Genomic DNA, 21056 nt, shown 5'->3' on the forward strand with positions numbered 1-21056 from the left:
GGTCATCTAGGGTTAAACGGTTTCACTAGATTAGCATGACGGAGTTGTTGGTGGAGTCAACACCCAAATGATCACCAACTAACTGATGCTTGGGGTCCGATAAGGTGGTCCATGTGCTATGCCAACTCAAGATTATTGAGCATGGGCTAGATATGTGTAATGAGTGTTTAATAGATAATTAATCTAAAAAGATTACTAGATTCAATGTGAACCACTTCGACAACTATGAAAAGGATTTGATAGTGTTTAGAAATGAGATCTATAAATGTTGAACCATACACCAAATTTAAAGAGGCCATAACCATATAATGTCCAATCGAGGTATTTTTTTTTTTTTTAATATGAAATTAGATAACCTTTTAAGTCCTATAACGTGATACCATCTTTTAAGAATATAGCATATCAAGTAATAAAAGCCAAATTTTATCATTTAGGTCCTGAAATAAGCCAGTTAAAGTAAAAGATTTCTTTTTGGGATAGATTTTAACCAAACATATCTTCCGATCTGGAATGAATTATACAAAATGCTTGAGTATAAAATTAATATAAAAGTCGAAATCTACCTATTGTAGGACTTCAGATTTTCATAATTATTTTTATTCACCATGTCCGTGTTAGGAAAAATATTTTTTTAATTAAAAAAAATTTTATTCAAATTATGAAAAGCAGATCTCACTGGTATAAATAGAGACTTTGTAGTTCAATTTATTTTTTTTTAAAAAACTTCAACCCTATGGATGCCAAATTTTCTACTTATTACAAAAATTTTCTTAAGCAATTCTACTTAAAAGGCTTGAAGGAATTGCTTCTCTCCTCCATTGGATCACTGGCTATTTTCTTTTAGATTAATTTTTTAAAATGTAATTCCTCTCGGTGTATATGTCCTATTGTAAAGAGGTAGATGATATGGCATGTGGGTGTCAATTTAGGGTATGCGCAAGTAAGTTGTTAATTTGCGTTTTTTATTTTTATTTTTTGTGTGTTGATAACCAAGCCCACTCCTCCTGTAGCATTTGGGTTTTTTCATTTTCTTTTTTTTTTTTAAAAAAAAAATTGGGTTTGGTGGGGGCAATAATGGAGGGAAGGGTGGAAGGAAATGATGCTCCAGAACGTTTCTTTGTTCTTTGAAGACCACTTATTTTGAAGTCTGATGTGCCTTCTCTCTTTCCAACACAAAACAGCATGTTAGCATCATTCTTTCAAAATAGATTATGTTAAATATACATACAGATTTTTGTACTCTGATCACCAATAATAAAAGAAACACACTTTAATATGTGACAATATTCTCCATAATATTGACAAATTCTAGAATAATTTAGCAAAAAATCAGAAGAATTAAATTAGAATAAACATATCAAACTATTCAGTTTTTGACCTTTGTTCCAACCACTTGGTGAACTATATATGGTTCTGCTTCTGGTCCACTGTTGCCCACCATGTGAAAGCCCGGCCCACTAGGCCCTGCAAAAAAAAAAAAAAAAAAAAAAAAAAAAAAAGAGCAGGAAGACTCCCGATCGGAGTCTTCCTCTTCCCCCATTTCCGATCAAAAAATCGGAGTCCTAGGGCCATTAAAAGATCGTAGGACGAACTCTATAAGAACCCCCCTCTCCTCTATGGGTAGACCCTTCAGTCACCGACGATTGCCGGAGATTTTTTTCTGATTTTCTCGTTTGAAGCCGCGGCCCTCGACCTGTGCTCGCCGCGATTTCACGCTGGTGGGGGTCACCGGAGGCTGTGGTAAGGTCTCTCTCCTCTCCCTCTCTTCTCTCCCTTCTTTTCCGTGCCTGTGGGCACGATTGCCGGCGACGGGGTCGCCGGATTTTGCTGGAAAAGAAAATCCCTGTTTTCTCTCCTCTTTTCTCCGATTTTCCGGCACCGACGGTCATCCCCGACCGCCGGTGCAGGCCCTCCGAACTCGGGGGAAGGCCTCCCTTGCCGCCGGCCACCGTCGGGCAAGGGGTGGCCGTGAACGGCCGACGTGGGGAACGGGGACCTTTAGGTCCCCTGTTCCGGCCAAAGAAGGCCACGGGAAGGAAAAGAAAAAGAAAAATAAAAAGAAAGAAAAAGAAAAGGAAAAGAAGAAGAAGAAGAAGAAGAAGAAAAGAAAAAGAAAAATATATAAGTCAAATAATAATAATAATAATAATAAAGAAAAGAAAAGAAAAGAAAAAAAAAAAGAAAAATATATAAAATAATAAGAATAAAAAAAAGGAGAGAAAGTTTCTCTCATCCCTCTCTAAAATCTTTCTCTCTCTAGAATTGGATTCATTCTCTCTCTACTTTCTCTCTCCTCTCTAAAAAAAATTTTCTCTCCAAGAAATCTTATGAATCTCTTATTAGGCTATCTTCTTCACTTTTAGGGACCTATGACCTTAAATCGGGTTAGAGCCGAAGGGAGAGATTTATTGGACTGATCATCAAATCGGTCATTTCTTTATATTATATAATTTTATTAAAAATATAAAATTTATTAATGATTTAATATTTTAAATAGGACTTTCTGATTCTTTTAAGGAAGATTAAAAGTTCTCGGACGATCGAGGTAAGTGAATTTTATGCTCCTTATTTATTTTTTTAAATGATCATGCTTTTATGTAAAGAATTGCCATTGATAAAATCAAAATTTTTCATAAAATAAGGATCGGCATATGTGATATGAAAAAGCATGTTTTATTATGTGCATTGATTTCATGAATATGTATTATAAAAATAGCATGATTATGAAGCATGAATTTCATTATTTTTCCATTTATGTATATGTATGTTTTAAGAAAAAAATAAAATGATTTCAAAGGCTCTCAGATAGCTAAGAATGAATCTCTTCGGGAAGGTCGACATCCGGAGCTAGCATCCACACGAAACATGGCCCTGCCAGTGGGTATAAAGTTGGCATATGAATTAAGAACTCTGTCGATTAAAAACATGGCCCTGTCACGGGTATAATAGTGACCTTAGCACGAATATCTGTGAGCAATATTTTGAAACATGACATGAATACATGATGAAAATGATTTACGATTCATAATTGTGAAATATACATGATTTATGCATGCATGATGAGCTTATAACTTTTTTATTATATGCTCTATGAAATATTTATTTTTGCAATAATTGTTATTTGCTAAATGATGCATTATCATAGAAAACTTATGCTTGATCCGGTAAGGAAGCGGAAGTCTACTTACTGAGCTAGTGTAGCTCATATTCTTTTTGTTTTCTCTTTCATGTACAGAGAAATAAGGCTAGGATCGAATGAAAGAAAATTCAGACTTGGAGATCAGCAAAGCAAGTTTAGAAATTTTGCTCTAGGAATTCAGTTTATGTTTTTGGATTGTAGTCATTATGAATTTTAAGACTTGGATTATTTTATCTCTGGATTTAGATGCTCTAAACCAATATTAGTTCGATTATTTGATGAATAATAGAATTGAATCTTTTTATTTGATAGATTTTAGATGATTATGATGGATTGGCTTCGTGTTATCATGGGTTCCATCCCTCGGTAGCATGGCCGTGTTATGTCCCGAATTTGGGGCGTGACATTCTATGGTATAGAGCCTAGGTTATAATCATTGGGAATTAAGATATAAATGATATAAATGATAGGATATGAAAGAATAATATCAGAGCTTAGGTTTAAGATCATTGAGATTATAAAGTGATATCAAAACTTTATGTATGATCAATAGAATGTGACCGAGTGGAGTATAATGGATAATATCAGAGTTCAAGATTATGATCATTAAGGATATGATAAGAATGATATAAAGTTAGGTTATGTTCACTAGAGAATATGACTTAAGTGGTATTTGAGCTTAAGATTATCATTATTCGGGATTGTGACTTTAGTGATATTTGAATTTGAGGCTAAGATCATGAGGAACATGATAGATATAAAAGAAAGGTTCAATAATTTGATTTCGAATCAATAGGTATTATGATGAAATTTATGCATAAGTGGCATATGACGTCTATAATAGAATTGACGAGTTATATTTTAGATTTCAATTAGCAAGGTTGACCTAAGTACGAGAAGTGTTGACCCTAGAATGAAGTGTGAGGTATTGATATATTATGTTGGATATATTCGATGACATTGGAATGCTAAACCTATATGTATAAAGGACATGATAACTTTGCTGATTTTGATGTTAATTTTTTTGCAAAGAAAAGTTGGTTTGGAAGTTGTCTAAATGATTGTAAGATAAGTCAAAGGTTAACTCAAATTAATTCTAGACATATTGGATTCTTGAGGAGTGATGAAGCTTATGTAATAAGTTCAAACATAGAAGGTGGATGAAGATTTAATTTTGATGTGCTATGCCTAAGAGATAGTAATAACAAGGAAATCTTAAATTTTATCCTAAATTGTATATGAAATATGAAAGTTGGATCTATCTTTGATTGATTTAATATGCAAAGATATTTTGATAGACTTAGATAATTTGGTAAGTTGAGATCAGAGTGCGCAGCAAAAGCGTGATGGTCTGAATTGATTAGAAATATTAATCCTTTAAATCAAAAGATATTATAAATATGTTAGTTGTAAATAAGGAAGGATTTTACTAATAATAAATGGATGCTAGAAAAAAAAATTTATCTAATCAAGAGAAGACTCAAGGCAGCACAGGATAGACAAAAGAGTTGGGCAGATAGAAAAAGAAGAGAATTAGAATTTCAGGTCGGTAATCATGTTTTTCTAAAAGTATTACCTACTAAGGGTATCATGAGGTTCGGGAGGCATGGCAAGCTGGGTCCGCGATATATTGGACCTTTTAAAATTTTAAATCGAGTAGGAGATGTTGCATACGAACTAGCCTTACCACCAGACTTATCCAAAGTGCACAATGTCTTTCATGTTTCACTACTAAGGAAGTTTATACCTGATCCAAACAGTGTGATAAAGTATGAGCCATTGCAAGTTCATGAAGATCTAACCTATGAAGAATTTTCTCTGCGAATTATTGACCGAAAAGAGCAAGTTCTAAGACGGCGTACCATTCCATACGTAAAGATTCATTGGAGTAATCATGAAGAGAGAGAGGCTACTTGGGAGCTTGAAGACGATATGAAGACGAAATATCCGCACTTATTTGAAAATGACGTAACACGGCCATACTACCGAGGGATGGACCCACGATAACACGAAGCCAAAATTCATCTTCTTATAATAACAGGTGTAGCTCAAATAAATGTAATAATAAAGTTCAATTCAATTATTTAATTAAACCAAAACTGGTTCAGAGCATCTAAATCCAGAGATAAAATAATCCAAGTCTTAAAATTCATAATGACTACAATCCAAAAATATAAACTGAATTCCTAGAGCAAAATTTCTAAACTTGCTTTGCTGATCTCCAAGCTTGGATTTTCTTTCATTCGATCCTAGCCTTATTTCTCTGTACATGAAAGAGAAAACAAAAAGAATATGAGCTACACTAGCTCAGTAAGTAGACTTCTGCTTCCTTACCGGATCAAGCATAAGTTTTCTATGATAATGCATCATTTAGCAAATAACAATTATTGTAAAAATAAATATTTCATAGAGCATATAATAAAACAAGTTATAAGCTCATCATGCATGCATAAATCATGTATATTTCACAATTATGAATCGTAAATTATTTTCATCATGTATTCATGTCATATTTCAAAATATTGCTCACAGATATTCGTGCTAAGGTCACTATTATACCCGTGACAGGGCCATGTTTCTTAATCGACAGAGTTCTTAATTCATGTGCCAACTTTATACCCGCTAGCAGGGCCATGTTTCGTGTGGATGCTAGCTCCGGATGTCGACCTTCCCGAAGGGATTCATTCTTAGCTATCTGAGAGCCTTTGAAATCATTTTATTTTTTTCTTAAAACATACATATACATAAATGAAAAAATAATGAAATTCATGCTTCATAATCATGCTATTTTTATAATACATATTCATGAAATCAATGCACATAATAAAACATGCTTTTTCATATCACATATGCCGATCCTTGTTTTATGAAAAATTTTGATTTTATCAATGGCAATTCTTTACATAAAAGCATGATCATTTAAAAAAATAAATAAGGAGCATAAAATTCATTTACCTCGATCGTCCGAGAACTTTTAATCTTCCTTAAAAGAATCAGACAGTCCTATTTAAAATATTAAATCATTAATAAATTTCATATTTTTAATAAAATTATATAATATAAAGAAATGACCGATTTGATGATCAGTCCAATAAATCTCTCCCTTCGGCTCTAACCCGATTTAAGGTCATAGGTCCCTAGAAGTGAAGAAGATAGCCTAATAAGGGATTCATAAGATTTCTTGGAGAGAAAATTTTTTTTTTAGAGAGAGAAAGTAGAGAGAGAACGAATCCAATTCTAGAGAGAGAAAAATTTTAGAGAGGGATGAGAGAAACTTTCTCTCCTTTTTTTTATTATTATTATTATTTGACTTATATTTTTTTTTTCTTTTTCTTCTTCTTCTTCTTTTTTTCTTTTTCCTTTTCTTTTTCTTTTTTCTTTTCTTTTTCTTTTTCTTTTCCTTCCCGTGGCCTTCTTTGGCCGGAACAGGGGACCTAAAGGTCCCCGTTCCCCACGTCGGCCGTTCACGGCCACCCCTTGTCCGACGGTGGCCGGTGGCAAGGGAGGCCTTCCCCCGAGTTCGGAGGGCCTGCACCGGCGGTCGGAGATGACCGTCGGTGCCGGAAAATCGGAGAAAAGAGGAGAGGAAAACAGGGGTTTTCTTTTCCAGCAAAATCCGACGACCCCGTCGCCGGCAATCATGCCCACAGGCACGGGAAAGAAGGGAGAGAAGAGAGGGAGAGGAGGGAGACTTTACCACAGCCTCCGGTGATCCCCACCGGCGTGAAATCGCGGCGAGCACAGGTCGAGGGCCGCGGCTTCAAACGAAAAAATCGGAGAAAAATCTCCGGCAATCGTCGGTGACTGAAGGGTCTACCCATAGAGGAGAGGGGGGGTTCTTATAGAGTTCGTCCTAGGGTCTTTTAATGGCCCTAGGACTCCGATTTTTTGATCGGAAATGGGGGAAGAGGAAGACTCCGATCGGGAGTCTTCCTGTTCTGTTTTTTTTTTTTTATTATTTTTTTTTTTGCAGGGCCTAATGGGCCGGGCTTTCACACACCATATCTGAGGCACATAATCTATAGCAAACCACATCTTCTTACAATGAATGCATGTAAAAGGTATAAAGATTTGGATTCACTACCACATGCTGAAACCATATACGTAAACCTGCTAAACTTATTTAACAATAATCAGAATGCGGTGTAAGGGTTACATCTTCCACTCAGAGGAGGTTCTACTTTTTGATCCATGGAATAGGTTTCTGCAGGAAATTGAATTTGAATAACGTAGTGGACTGATCTTCCCTCTCCTTATCAAAAGTAAGTAAGAAAGAATAAAAATAGGAAAGAGAAGGGTCCAAAATGGTACCCTAACATCAAACTCTTCGATTTAAAGTCTAAGCTGATAATTAATTTGCTAAAATATTGAGATAGGTTGAAAGTTACTGTATAATTTGGTGTAATATAGAAAGATAAGTAAATTAAGAATTCTACACAAAGGTATGGTTAGTTATCTTTTTCTTTTTGGCCTTCTGAAAATGGTACTGTTGATTCCTTATGTAGTAACTATCTCATATTTCAGTGATGCCCCACTCTCTCACAAAAGAAAGAAAGAAAGAAAGAAAGAAAGGATAAGCTAGATAAAGGTCTAAAATGATACCATGACAAGAAACACATTGATTTAAAGATTAAGCTGATAATTTATTTGCTAAATATATGGATATCAATTGAAAGTCACTGCACAGTTCATTGTAATATCAAAGTAAACTAAGGACTTTAGACTAGTTGTCTTTTTCTTTTTGATCGGCTGAAAATTGTTGAATCAATCAATTCCTTGAATAGTAATTATCTCATACTTGAGAGATGCCAAAATATTTTATTTGAATTATTGAAAAGAAAAAGAAACATAGCATAAACCAAGCCAAAAATTTAATATTAAATATTTAGACAATAAGCTATATAACATCTTTCCTCAGCCACCCTTTCTTCCAAACATTCTTTTAAGACAAGAATGTAACCTACGTCTTTGGGATAATCATCATGAAACTTTACCAGCAAGATAAACTAATACCTTATAATTATTGCAAGATAAACTAATACCTTATAATTATTGCTTTGTTGTGTTATCATCATTGGATGCTGCTGAAACCTAATCATATCCAAGGTTAATGAATTCCCAATTTGTTAATCCCATGATAAGCAAACCAGAATAATCGAAGCAAGGAACTACGAAAATATCCCACTGAACAATTTTAAGTCAGCCACAGAAATTCTTCCTTGTTGCTCATTTTTTTATTGCATCTTTTATCCCCGCACATATTTTGTGATGCAAAACAAAACCTTAGGCCAGAAATCCCGGAAGGAGGCATTCTGAAAGGGAAGAACCAAATCTGCATAATCTCATTTTCTCCATTTTATGATTTTATATTATTTTTCCAATTCAGGGCTACTCAGTCATACTGATAGATTGAGATTTCAAAAACCAGCTAAAATATAAGAATTGCTATTCACATTGAGGCAACCCTAATGGCCATTCATATTATAATTTTTATCTTGCATAAGAATGAAATGGGATCAGAGAATGATCTACAAATGTCTGTAACCTTTATTATCCTTTTTAAAAACCACCGCATTTATGTTGATACTGCAATTGTTTGAATTTTTCACAATCTGACAATGTCTGTATTGAATCGGCCAAAGCCAGCAAGTGATGCTTTTAGAAGTTGAACGCCATGCATCCAGGCATGACCTGATGCCAACATCTAAATCAGCTTGAATTATGACTGCTGTATCAACAAATTGGCAGCATATTTCAGCATTAACCATAACTCACAAATTCGATTTATCTTGGTGATGCTAAAAAATGCTCGTACTCTATACAATGATCTGTACAGAAACTTGGCCTCTCTTTGCATTTTCCAAGAATAATGACATTACTACAGCACTAAGGAATTCACTTTTCTGAATATTCCTGCATGTTTCTTCATAGGATGCCAGAAATGCTGGCTATCACCACCAACCCAGTTAGCTGGGAGTTGAAAGGACTATTGTGGGCTCCAACTTCTTCCCACCACACTGTGTCAACAGCTAAAGAATTGGTAAGTAGAGCAACTTCACCCAACACTTGGGGAGCACTATGAATACTTCATCTAACAAATCTGACATTATTTTTGAGCTCAGGCAGATGTTAGTTCTCTGGCATGCATAATGAAGCCATCGGTTTCAGTAAGATTTCTGTCCTACTAGAAAGGGCATGCCTCGGTTTTCTACTTTCCTTGCTTCTTTCCTGCCACTGTAAATTTGGCCAAAATAACTAAATAAATATCCTTCCAAAAAATAGCAAAATACATATGGAGCAAAAAGTTCTCAAGCAGAGCAAAATTCAAGGAGCTTAACAACTTAAACAAAAAGATGCTATGGAATCATCATATAGATGCAATATGATAGCATACGAGTATATATTAAATACCAGGAATGAGTTTTCTACAATAACTTCATGTGGATGTGAGCCTTTTTTGACTACAGCCCTCTCAAGATTCATCTTCCTTTTAATGGTTTGCTGTAACTTCCTTTAAAAATCAAGAAGGCCTAAGTTAGACTAGCTTGTATTTTAGTTTGGCAGAAAAGTAGAGACATAAGAAAAAGAAGGGCGGTAAAGCAGACATGTGACAGATCAGGAGGATTTCTGCAGTAAAACCAATGGAGTATAAACTATAAAAGGACCACCTGACATGATGAATGGGGGATCTTAGATTCAAACTAAAAGGGTTGAAGAAGAGAATTGTAAGAAATGAGAAGATTTGGATTAGTAGTAAGAATGAATATGGTCAAACTTTCCATGGTTGCTTAAATCCATCCCAAATGGACTAAGGGTGGTTATTTATCTCATGCTTCTTAAGAGACACCTTTGCAATTACAAAATGGATAAAAGTATGAAATGCTAAGTATAAATTCTCTTAAAATAGGCTCTCCAAATTACTTCTTAGGGACCACTAAGGCCAATTTTGATCGTCTGTTTCTTTATATATCACATGTTTGAAATAACAAAAAGAATAAATGTATGAAATGCTAACCATGAGTCCCTTAGAATGGGATTTCCAAGTTACCTCTATGTAACCATGATTTACGAACTACCCGGCGGATGTGGCGTTCATGCTTCTCCAAAAGTTCATCAACCTTATGTGATTGAGACAACAAAGGCCCCGAAAACTCAACTCTGTCAGCTTGATCCTGATAGCCCTAAGAAAGTTCAAACAAAAGGATAATTGACTAGCTGAGTTGACAGGGTATTTAAAAATAAACTGCTAGAGTAACTGCAGCATTACCAAGTTGCTATATTTTGATGACACTTGATCTCTCATGCAAACTACTTCCGACAGATCTTGCAAATGGAACATGTCAGAGGAATCAAATGAGTCTGGTCGTTCTAACTGTGCCCACTTCTTCAAAATTGCTTGCTTTGCTAATGCATATGGCTCATGTCCTTTGGAATCAGAACAAGCCTCATATCCATTTCCATTTGTTTGTCCCTTCAAGTCATTACAGTTTTTGGTTTGCAGGTTATTAGATGGATCCACTGCACCAGAAAGATGGCTTCTTGAGTTAGATCTACAGTAAGAACCAACATGCACATGGCCTTCTTTCTGGTTTTTTGCCCATGCAAAGCCCGTGTAAGCAGAAACATGCAAGGGCCCTGAGAAAGAATATTCCTCCTGGGAGTTTTTCTTTACATGCCGCCTGTCATTTGGAGGATTAATTGCTGGCATTGGCTGCAGATCTACAAAAAATCTAGTGTCACCATTTATTCTAGGAAGGTCTTGCTTTAAATTGTTTTTATTCACTCCATGAGGATTGATGTGTGATCCCTGGAAAAGAAAAGTTCTCTTAATTAACTTGTGCCCAAGTATTTTTTCCAACTACTCAAAGCTTCTAGTCAAGGGAAAAAGAAATATACCTCTGGGTGATCTGCTATTTTACTTAGCATACTTGGTTCTTGTAGAAGTCTCTGTGTTCTTGGCAGTCTTCTTGTTGCTTTTACTCCATGCCCTCTACCGACGACACTTTTCCTGAAATGGCATAAAAGAACTGATCAAATGGCTGCTGAAACCAAGTGCTGTTATACACCAAGATAGAGAGAGAAATTGCTGAAACAAGGTCTCATAACATAGATCAAGCTTTGAGAACATGAAAGACCTCAAGAATCTTTTTGTTGAGTAACTAAAACAAGTTTGTGATTTCATTTATGTTCTGGAAGACTTGCATCTTTCACATAGGGAGAAAGGGAGATCTTTCTACGATAATCCTAACATAAAATGATGGAAGTCTTTTTCCTTCAGAAGATTATTGGATAGCTCTATAAATGATGGATGGTTTTAACTTCTTCATGTCAGTGTAGATGATTTTCAGAAGGTCATATAGGCAAACATATGCCGGAAAGTCACAACAGCATTATGTAAATTATAGCTGATTTCCTTGGATAATGTACATTATTTGTGAAAAAAAAACTCACATTTTTCCATTCGAAAATAATTCTCAATCAGAATATCATAGTTCACATACATAAATGATTAGAACTCACCTGCGTAGCTCCTCGCGACATTTTGCATCAATCTCCTTGGTAGGTGGGTATTTTGGCAGGCTTGATGGTTCACATGCATAGGGCATTGTTGTGAAATACTGCACAAGAACATAATGAAACAACAAATGGTAAGTACAACCACAACATAGCAGAACAGACCTTAACGGTTTTACTCTGGAAGAAATCATAAATAAAAGATCAGGTGGAATATGCTCATATAGGTGACTCCATGCATCAATATTTAATCTGATGCATTGTGCTTTTCTACATATAAAAACAGCAAAAGAGAAGAAATTTGATCTTAAAGATATTGAACACAAAACTTAGCAGCGAAAAAAAAAAATTGTCTGCATTGCTATTAAAGGCCAACATACTTATCCTGGCCTGTTCTATACTTAGCTTTTGGAATTCTCTGCGACTTGTTTTTCTCCTTTTTCTGTATCTTTGTGTACGGATCAAAAAGCTAAACCTCCTGGACATCATTCTCTCTTGAGATTCCATATATGAAGAGAAAATTTTCATTTGGTTGCATGCTCGTGCTACATATAAAGTGCTATAAAAGTTGCACTTGATCTTCTAACCAAAAGTCAGTGGAGGGCCTGAAGCTATGGAACGTTTTAGCATCCTTGAACTTTTATGTTCGTTTAGAAACAGTCTGGATGTGCTCAAGATGGCTGAGAGGCCACAAATGCAGTTATGTCACTTTATCTATGCCCCAATTATGAAGTGCAAAAGGTAGATTAATTAACATTTTAGTTTATAGTTAACCTCTACTACAGTGACCTTGTCAATGTCCTTCATACTATCTTTAGACATGTTGTCATTGAATGGAATAGCGATATTGAATTGGGATACATTAGTCAAAAGATCAATGAGTTCTCTATGGTACCATTACTGCTGTAGTTTTGGCATATCATATTTTAGTTTTTTAGGCATCTCTATTATGAACGACCAGGAGCATCTATGCTCTTGGACATGTAAAAGTATAATGATACATGTTAAATGAAAAGAATGTTCATCCTTCATGTTGTATGACTCTACCATGAGAGAGTAGTTTGTATGAATTTCTTCTCATCTTTCAGAGGATTGGAAGAATAGATCCACATTTCAATCTGCCATCTTGGAAATTTGGGTAAGTGAAGCTTTTTATTTTTCAATGCATAACCATCTGAGCTATGACACGGAGCCCTAGTTTCAAAGTTTATAGATTATATCATGTTTTTTGTTTTTCCTTTTTGATTTACACAAATGGAAAAAAAAAAGATTGTCAAAAAACAATTTTATCACAAGAGCAACCCACTCATGTTAAGCAAATCCACCACTCCCCCAAGAGAAAAGAAAACATTAAAAAAAAAAGCTAGAAAATTAGTGTAAAGTCTAAGCATCAAACAAAGGATCTCATGTAAAAGCAAGTTTATGTGATGCTTACCTCGGAATCAAGAGCGGTTGAGGCAGTGCCACGCTTATAAGGTTCAACTGAGAGAAAAACTTCTAACAAATGAAAAGCACTTGCTGGTAAACCTTTACATGCCTCCTGGAGGCAACTCACATAAGGATGATGAGGTTTAAAAATTGTTGCATGAGGTAACCTGGACTTCTTCCAATACTCGTCTGGAGGGGAACCACAAAGCTTAAAGATTTTGTGCAACTGTTCAACCTAAAAAGGAGAAAAATGCTTTAAAACTTAGATCACAATAATCAAGGTACAAATAACCTTAGTTTTATTGCAGAAGAAGGATAGTTTTCATAGAATTCAAAAAGGGCAGATAAGCAATCATAAGTAAGAACATCATTTGCTTTAAATGATACATAAATGCGCAAGAGTTAGATGTTGATGCAGATCTCATGCATCTTTAAGTTCCACTATAGTACTAAATTTTGTGATAATATTGTATCTTCATCCCTAATACCTTTTACTCCTAAAGTTTGTTTACAAGTCGGATTTCTCAAATGAGAAACATACACACACAGTGAGTCATGGAATTTTCTTCTCCTTGAGAGGAGAGTCTATCCGCTCCTCTGAACACCATCCAAATCAAAGATGCACACCATTGATCATGATTTATATTTCTAAAAGTGACCAAAATATAAAAATCATGTGTGTCGGTGGTGGTCTTTAACCTATGCATCATGTGGACATAAAAATGGATGGTTTCCATTGTACTAGAATGCTAAAATACATGATAAAGCATTTAAATTGAAAATCTACCTTATTGATAATTTAGCAAGGAGACTACAATTAGATGGTTCTAAAGCATACCAAATGTGAAATTGCTCTTAGTCTTTGGGGCCAAAGCTTCCATTAGGACACTCTACTCGCATTGAGATTGCAATGCCTATCACTTCAAGCTCTGAAGTTGTAAATGCAGCAACTTTTGATAGTACTAGTTTTGAGGCTCTATATGTTGCATTACTTCAAATATCTAGGCCACCCCAAGGAAAAAGTGGCAGTAAAAAGCTATCACTTCCTAGGACTTCCTAAACAGTCAGCTATGTAACATATGCCCTCATATGCAAGATTTGACAAGTGTGTCTTGTCATCTGCCTAAGACTAACCCTTTGGCTAATATATTAGGTAAAGCCACAAAGATAGATATCATGATGGCATTGGGCTTGTAACAACCTATCGTTGTACATAAGGCTTACATATTTGCATGAATTTGCCTCAACACTGCCTTATGTTTCTTTGCGGATTCAGGGAACTAGCGGCAAATATCCCCTGATGACCTCCCATATTTCACATATGAATGAAGCAAATGGTGACCCTGGGAATGATTTATTCCAACACCAAGCTGATACAACCTCTTTCTAATAGGGTTGTCAGATTTAATGAAAGAAGGGTAAGAGAAATAACTAAGAGGCAAGATGAAAATCATAAAGATTAGAGCTTGTATTCAAGCATTATTACTTCCGAACTAGATCAAACCTTGAAATCTATATACAACTTTTTTTGCAAAAAATAGACAAATCTTCCCATTCCATGATCAATCTTCAAGATATGTAATCAGGCTCCAACAAAAAATCTCCATCCAAAGTCATAAAGCTGAGAGCTGATCATAAACCATTCTCAATCTTTGGTGAGAAATTCCTTGATATACAAGCTAACCTAATTTATAGCGGACAAGCTTGTAGCTCAAGTTCTGGTTAAGATGAAATTGGTAGACTTATCCTATACTACCTACAATTGTTGATATAGAATACAAGAATTTTAGCAGATAGTATGTGAATTTGTATCTTTTATCTATCTAAATCATTTATAGCCATAAGAAGTCATTTCTAAAAATTAGATGTCTAGATGCAGTTATCTATGATAGCCGTGCATTCGGACTTTATTCTTATATTTTCCTCAAGGAATGGATTATATATAGAAGAATGGGGTTAATAAGTTTCCACAACGCATTTCGGCACCAAGGGCGTGATGTTGTAGTCAGGCTTCTACAAGTATGTGGATATCAGACTTTTCACATTCTCAAAGTCTAATATTTTTACCTACAAACTAAAGGGAATGAGATGTCCTAAAGATGACAACCTTGAGGGCATGATGGATTAATCGGCTTCGTATCATGAATGCTCTTACCACAGATCAGAACTCACAAGTATCCTTCCAAGACAAGGAAGGAATCAAGATCTGGAAATTTATTGGGGGTCGTGGCACGAACATGGTAGCATAGTGTTTGAGAACTAAGGAGCTCTTTGACTACCTGATCTTTCTAAACCTAAATTCCAGATCTTACTCCGACTTCCAGATCTTTCTTTAAGTACTCTTTTCTTTATTCTGTTTTTGACCATATTTCCTCTTTTACTGGTAATGAGCGTGTCCTTGGCGCTTTAACAAGCAGAAGGCAAGTTTTTCTGTCCTCTCCATGGAACCACCATATTTATCTTTAAAATGATCTCACGTTTTTTGTAACCTGTATCCTAAAGTAAAACATAAAACATTATTAGCTTGATAAATTGAGTCAGAGAAGCACCAGCTTGACAAATTGATTTATAATGGACCATGACTTTAACTATGAAAGACATGTTTTATATGCTTCCTAGTTCCTACTCTATTTGCTTATGATTCCTTCTCTTTCTGAAGAATTTTGTATGTTGTTCTATGATATTTTTTCTCTTAAACCAATGATGATTAATTGGAGAAGCTGCTACATCCAAGTTGCCAATTCTGTTATATCCTATTGCTTTTTCATCTTCATTGCCATGAATATTACACTTTCTCCACCTGATTTGGTACAGTGACAAGAAATGCATGAGCAGAATAAAGAAATAAAGTAGTGAAGTTCTCAGACAATGGACTAGGATTAAATGAAAAGGAACGAGAAACTTTAAGCTGATTACCTCAGTCTTTCCCTGCAAGATAGGCTTCCTGAGAAAAAGTTCAGCAAATACACAACCAACACTCCACAAATCAACAGTTGCTTCATAGTCTGTTGAACCCAGCAGAAGTTCAGGTGGTCGATACCATAGAGTCACAACACGGCTGGTAAGTGGCTGCTTATGCCCAGGTCTGCAGAAGTTTGCCAGACCAAAATCGGCCATTTTCAGAATTCCTTCATTATTAACTAGAAGATTCGCACACTTGATGTCACGATGAATGACACCACGTGAATGGCAATGTTCAAGCCCAGCGAGTAACTGGTGCATGTAGCACTTGATCTACAAAATTAAATAAAGGCAACATGAAGAAAAAAACAATATACTGCTCCGTAATAGCTCTAGTTAACAAAATAAAATCCTTTTTTTAGCAGCAAAAACGAAGACATCTGTGCATATTTAATCAACACGGACAAACCTGTGGTTCATTTAATTCAACATCTGGAGAAGAACACAGTCCTGAAAGATCATGATCCATATATTCAAATACAAGATATAAACTACATGACATCCGTGAAGTAATCAATCCCTCCAATTTGACAACATTTGGATGGTCAAGCATGCGAAGTATGAGAATTTCTCTTGCCATAAACCTAACACTCTCTGGCTCAAAATTGTCGAACCGCACCTTCTTCAAGGCAACAATCTTTCCCGTGTCAAGATCACGCGCTCTAAATACACTGCTATAGGTACCTTGTCCGATCTTCATTTGCACGAGACATTTAAAAAAACTAGTCAGCAAAAAGACAATGTGAAGAAGCAAAGTAAAATATCTAAATGAAGCTGCTGGTAGAGTGAGCCACAAGCAAAACCTACGGCGATCTCATACAAGAACAACAAAATCATGGTCATGCGCAAGAAACCTCCCAGGGTATGTATCATATATTCCCACTCTATTTTAACCACTGGTAGGGAAAAAAAATTAGTATTAATATGTGATCATGGTCATATAACAACACAGCCAATGCCTAATAATTCAGGCGTCCAAGGTGCATTGTCTTTTAAATTTTAACTCAACATTTACGCACATAAATATTTTCCAAAATCATACCACCAATAGATCAACACCTGAGTCAAAAAGGCCACATTTTTTGGCATGGATTACTTCAAACACGTCATAATCAAAAATAAATCTTTCCATCATTATGCACATGTTAGATGAATTTATCAATGACATCTGTATTTTTTTTCTTTAACAAGAAAAAAACGTCATGCATAGGGGTTAAATGATCTCCTCATTACCTTCTCCAATTTCTCAAAGGAGTCAGAATTGCGCGGCACCCACCCCTGAATGGCCTCCCCGGCGACGGCGCTGAGCCAAGCCGGCCATCCAGCGGCCACCTGCTCCCCTTGAACACTCTTGGGGAGACTCCCCAGCCGAAAGATAGCCGAGCTGGTGCCCTTCAAGCTCACCTTCCCAGTGTCCCCCGGCTCCCGCCGATCCCCTTCCTCCTCCTTCTCCAAACGCTCTTCCTCGGCCCGGTGCCGCCGGGAGAAGGAAGAAGCCACGGCCGCCCCCGATCCCCGCCGGTGGTCCCTCAGAACACCCGACGAGTCCATCGCCGGGGTCACGGAGACCGCCTTCTTTGACCCGACGCAGCCCATCACCGCTGGGGCACACGCCGGAGCGCCGGAGACCAAGAACGGCCGAGATCACGAGAATGGACGCCGGAGCGTGCCGGAAAACCGGAGGATCCTCAAGAGAACGGGAGATCTCAACGGGGAAATGGGAGGAAAAGGGGAGAGGAGCGGAGGGAGCGGAGGAGCGGAGATGGGGGAGGGGCGGAGGGCTGCGAGACCCACCAAAATTGGGTAAAAGTGGGATCTTAATCGCTTTTGTCGCCCTTTCTATCGCTTGCGAGATTTGCGGGGTAGGAGAAAACAGAGAAAGGTGGGGTTTTTATTCCAACTCTGCGGCGAGCGACGCCCAAATCAACGCGGGAATGGGGGGATTTCCGTGGGCTCGCCGTTGGCTACGTATGAAAGGAATGATAGGAATGGAGATAAACAAAGGGGTGGTTGTGAAATATGTAGCCGTTACAGATCTGATATGAAAAAAATGGTTATTTGGATCGCATAGGCTTCTTTTTTCTGGAGGAGTTTAATTTAATTTTTGGTCCTTTTGGGTTTTGATTGGTTTTATCTGGGAGTTGGCTTGCATTGTTTTTGCTCAATTATATCTTTTAATTATTAGACTTAAAGAAAAAAAGGTCTGCAAATCATTTACTTGTTTGACTGGAAAGAAAAGGTGAGGCCTAGAAAAAATAATGCAATAAACCTTCTCAACGTAACTGTATTATTTTAGTCCTATATGATAAAAAATTCTATGCCCTGGCACTTGGATTCGGATTGTATCATTCGTGTAAAAGAATGATTGTTCTTCTTTCATAATACCGAATGTTGGATTATATATTGCATATATCTCGAAGCGTTTCAAATTTTTTTATCCATCTATCTGCACAGATAGCAAAACGACCATGGCGCGATCTTATAGTGGTTTGGACGAAGGAAGGGGAATCCTATCTCAGAGATACAACCCTCGTCCAGAGTACTAGTATAATTGTGTTATGGAAAGAATGCATTCAATTGTGAAGATATAAGAAATATGGTTAAATGAATCCAATAGTGGAAAATAGGCAAATGTATTTCCATTTTTGTTTGCCTTAGATTGATAAGGCTTAGGTTAAGCTTTTAGCATCATGTTTAAGCCCCAAATTGATTTAATGCCTCGCTTCCCTGAACTTTCATTTGGAATGACTAGGCCAGACTGAAATCTTTTAATTGAGGATTGGCTTGTACACAAGTTGGACTTGAAATATTTGCTGAAAGCGGATCCAAGAATTTTTACCACTTCCATGGTAAAGCTAAATCCTAACAATTAGTAAGGCAATGCTTGGAAGCCTTGGCTCAGCCTGGCCTATACGCAAGCTGTAGTTGTTGACAAAAAGTCAAGTGGAAAAAGAAATGAACAGGTCAGAGCTGGCTAAGTCTAAGAGAGAAGGATAAGTCTTATTATTTATTATTTGGGAAGGAAATATCGAGGAAAGAGAGAGGAACAGAGGGTTAATGGAATGAGTGCGAATTCTCTACGATGCATAGAATACATTGCATCTATGGATGGCCATCATCAGAGGATGAGAGCCATCAAATAATGTAGGCACGAATGCAGATCCTGTCATATGTAGATGCATCATACTCTGCGGTGCATGTGTGGCACCGCAGAGAATGGATGCTCTAAAAGAAGACTCATGGAGCAAAGATTTTCTTTTCACACAGCTGAACCCACTAAGTATAGGCCTCACAAAATTGGGTTGTGGTGGGGACCTACAAGAGCCACATAATGGTAGGTCTGCCTCAAAATCTTGGGTGGATTGAGTTGAATCCAGCCAAGAGATGATGGTGACTACAGCATTTAAAGAGCATCATCAAGCTCTAGTTATCTTTTAAAGTTGTAGTTTGAGTTCATTGCCCTTATTAGATTTGGATTAAGTGGTTGTCGGATTCATGATTAACAAGAAGATGCACTTTGTGGTTCTGAATTCTTCAAGAGAATATGATAACACAAAGCTAATGAGTGCCTTTTTTTTTTTTTTCTTTTTTTGGTAATTAGCCAGTGAGTGCTTTCACCACTGATGTTGTCTTCTGGTGAAATCGAGTTGATTAAAGTTGATCATGACCAAAAAAGAGTAATCAAGATTAGGTAAGATATTTTTCTTTAAGCTTAGGTGCCAGGAGAATATCAAGTTAGTTTATGGAATGATACTTTTCAATTGCACATATTTTAAACTGCTTGGGCAATCACCTGTTTTCCTAAATAAATAAAAGAATTTTGCGCATGCACACGTGCACACATGCACAAGCAAAAAGCAGGATGGAAAAAAGCATGTGGAAACACAAACAGCGCGGATGCTTGCGTGGGCACACGTGCAAACACAAATGGAGACTATATAAAGCGTGCTAACAAGTGGAAACATCATTCTCACCATAGAGAATCTCAAAAGCCTGCTAAATATTGTACTCAACCTGCAATGCAAAATAGTTCATGTTGTGTAGCGTATTCTACTCCACAGGCTTAGATGGTGGCGGGGGATTAGGTCTAGGTGGAAAGCATAGCAAAAAAAAAAAAAAAAAAAAGAGAAAGAAAAAAAATCAAAAACCTATTTGGCCAAGGGCAAAACACCACAGGCTTTGGAAATCATGTTGGGAGGATGGCTGCCTTTAAATGCACATATGAATTTGAGAGCATGCCCCTAATTTAATTCTCAATGCCTATTCAGTGTTGCATGCTTGAAAATAGCTTCAGTAATCAATGGAATGAAGATTTTGGGATGCCATCATCCCAAATTGGACTCAGGTTGGCCCGATTAAAAAGAGGAGTGCAAATTGATTGAGATATGCCTACATGGCAGAAGACTATTGTGTACGTATCATATAGATTAGCTAATTGATACATAGCAATGCAAGATCACCCCTCCTCCAGATGGAGGAGGTTCTAAGTTCATTTCTTGAGAGATGTTTCCTCGATTATTTTCGAAACGTACGCAAAAAAATAGCCATTTCAATTGAATGATTTAGAAAGGAAAAATGGCATATGGAGTTGTCAAAAAAGTTCACACTATTGTACATTATAATGCAATTCTCTGTATGTAATTTTCATTTCTGGTGAACTAATCTCAGCAGACACTTCAGAATTATTCTGATAGCTTATCTCAAGATTTTAGGTCTACTTCCCCTCATTGAAGACCATCATAGATGCCACCTTTGAGACAACCATTGGTGTTCATCATTCACAAGCCTTTTAATGCAATCTCGTTTACCTCACTTTATTGTCGGGAGTTATCTATGAGCAAGGCAAGGGATACCTTTGGCTCTAATATAGGATCATTAACACAGATAAACTTGCCTTTTGATTCTAAAATAATAAGAGTACAATAGGGGCTGGTTTCTCCAAACATTCTCCTCATGATGGGGGATGCAAAAGACTTCACAAAACATCAGTGATCTACTAATGACATCATTGGGC

The 21056-nt window shown here is 36.6% G+C and overlaps 1 protein-coding gene across 2 annotated transcripts; it reads right to left on the minus strand.

Annotated features, from left to right (window-relative positions):
- Window positions 1-8891: 8891 nt before the first annotated feature.
- On the minus strand, window positions 8892-18036 carry LOC105056127 (protein IMPAIRED IN BABA-INDUCED STERILITY 1-like). 2 transcript variants are annotated; one of them, XR_012136295.1, is made up of 10 exons: window positions 17276-18036; window positions 16452-16736; window positions 15998-16315; window positions 13089-13316; window positions 11660-11757; window positions 11036-11147; window positions 10407-10946; window positions 10188-10320; window positions 9551-9650; window positions 8892-9373 (listed from the first exon to the last, which is right to left on the minus strand). XR_012136295.1 is itself a non-coding variant. In XM_073247669.1 (9 exons), exons 1-9 carry the CDS (start codon window positions 17636-17638, stop codon window positions 9348-9350), a joined length of 2103 nt encoding a protein of 700 aa, XP_073103770.1. In that variant the 5' UTR covers window positions 17639-18033; the 3' UTR covers window positions 8892-9347. The 2 variants fall into 2 exon arrangements, 1 of the variants encoding a protein (XP_073103770.1); XM_073247669.1 differs by lacking the exon at window positions 9551-9650 and having other exon boundaries at window positions 17276-18033.
- Window positions 18037-21056: the final 3020 nt, after the last annotated feature.

Source organism: Elaeis guineensis, chromosome 13 (assembly GCF_000442705.2).
Source record: "Elaeis guineensis isolate ETL-2024a chromosome 13, EG11, whole genome shotgun sequence".
NCBI classification, from domain to species: Eukaryota; Viridiplantae; Streptophyta; class Magnoliopsida; order Arecales; family Arecaceae; genus Elaeis; species Elaeis guineensis.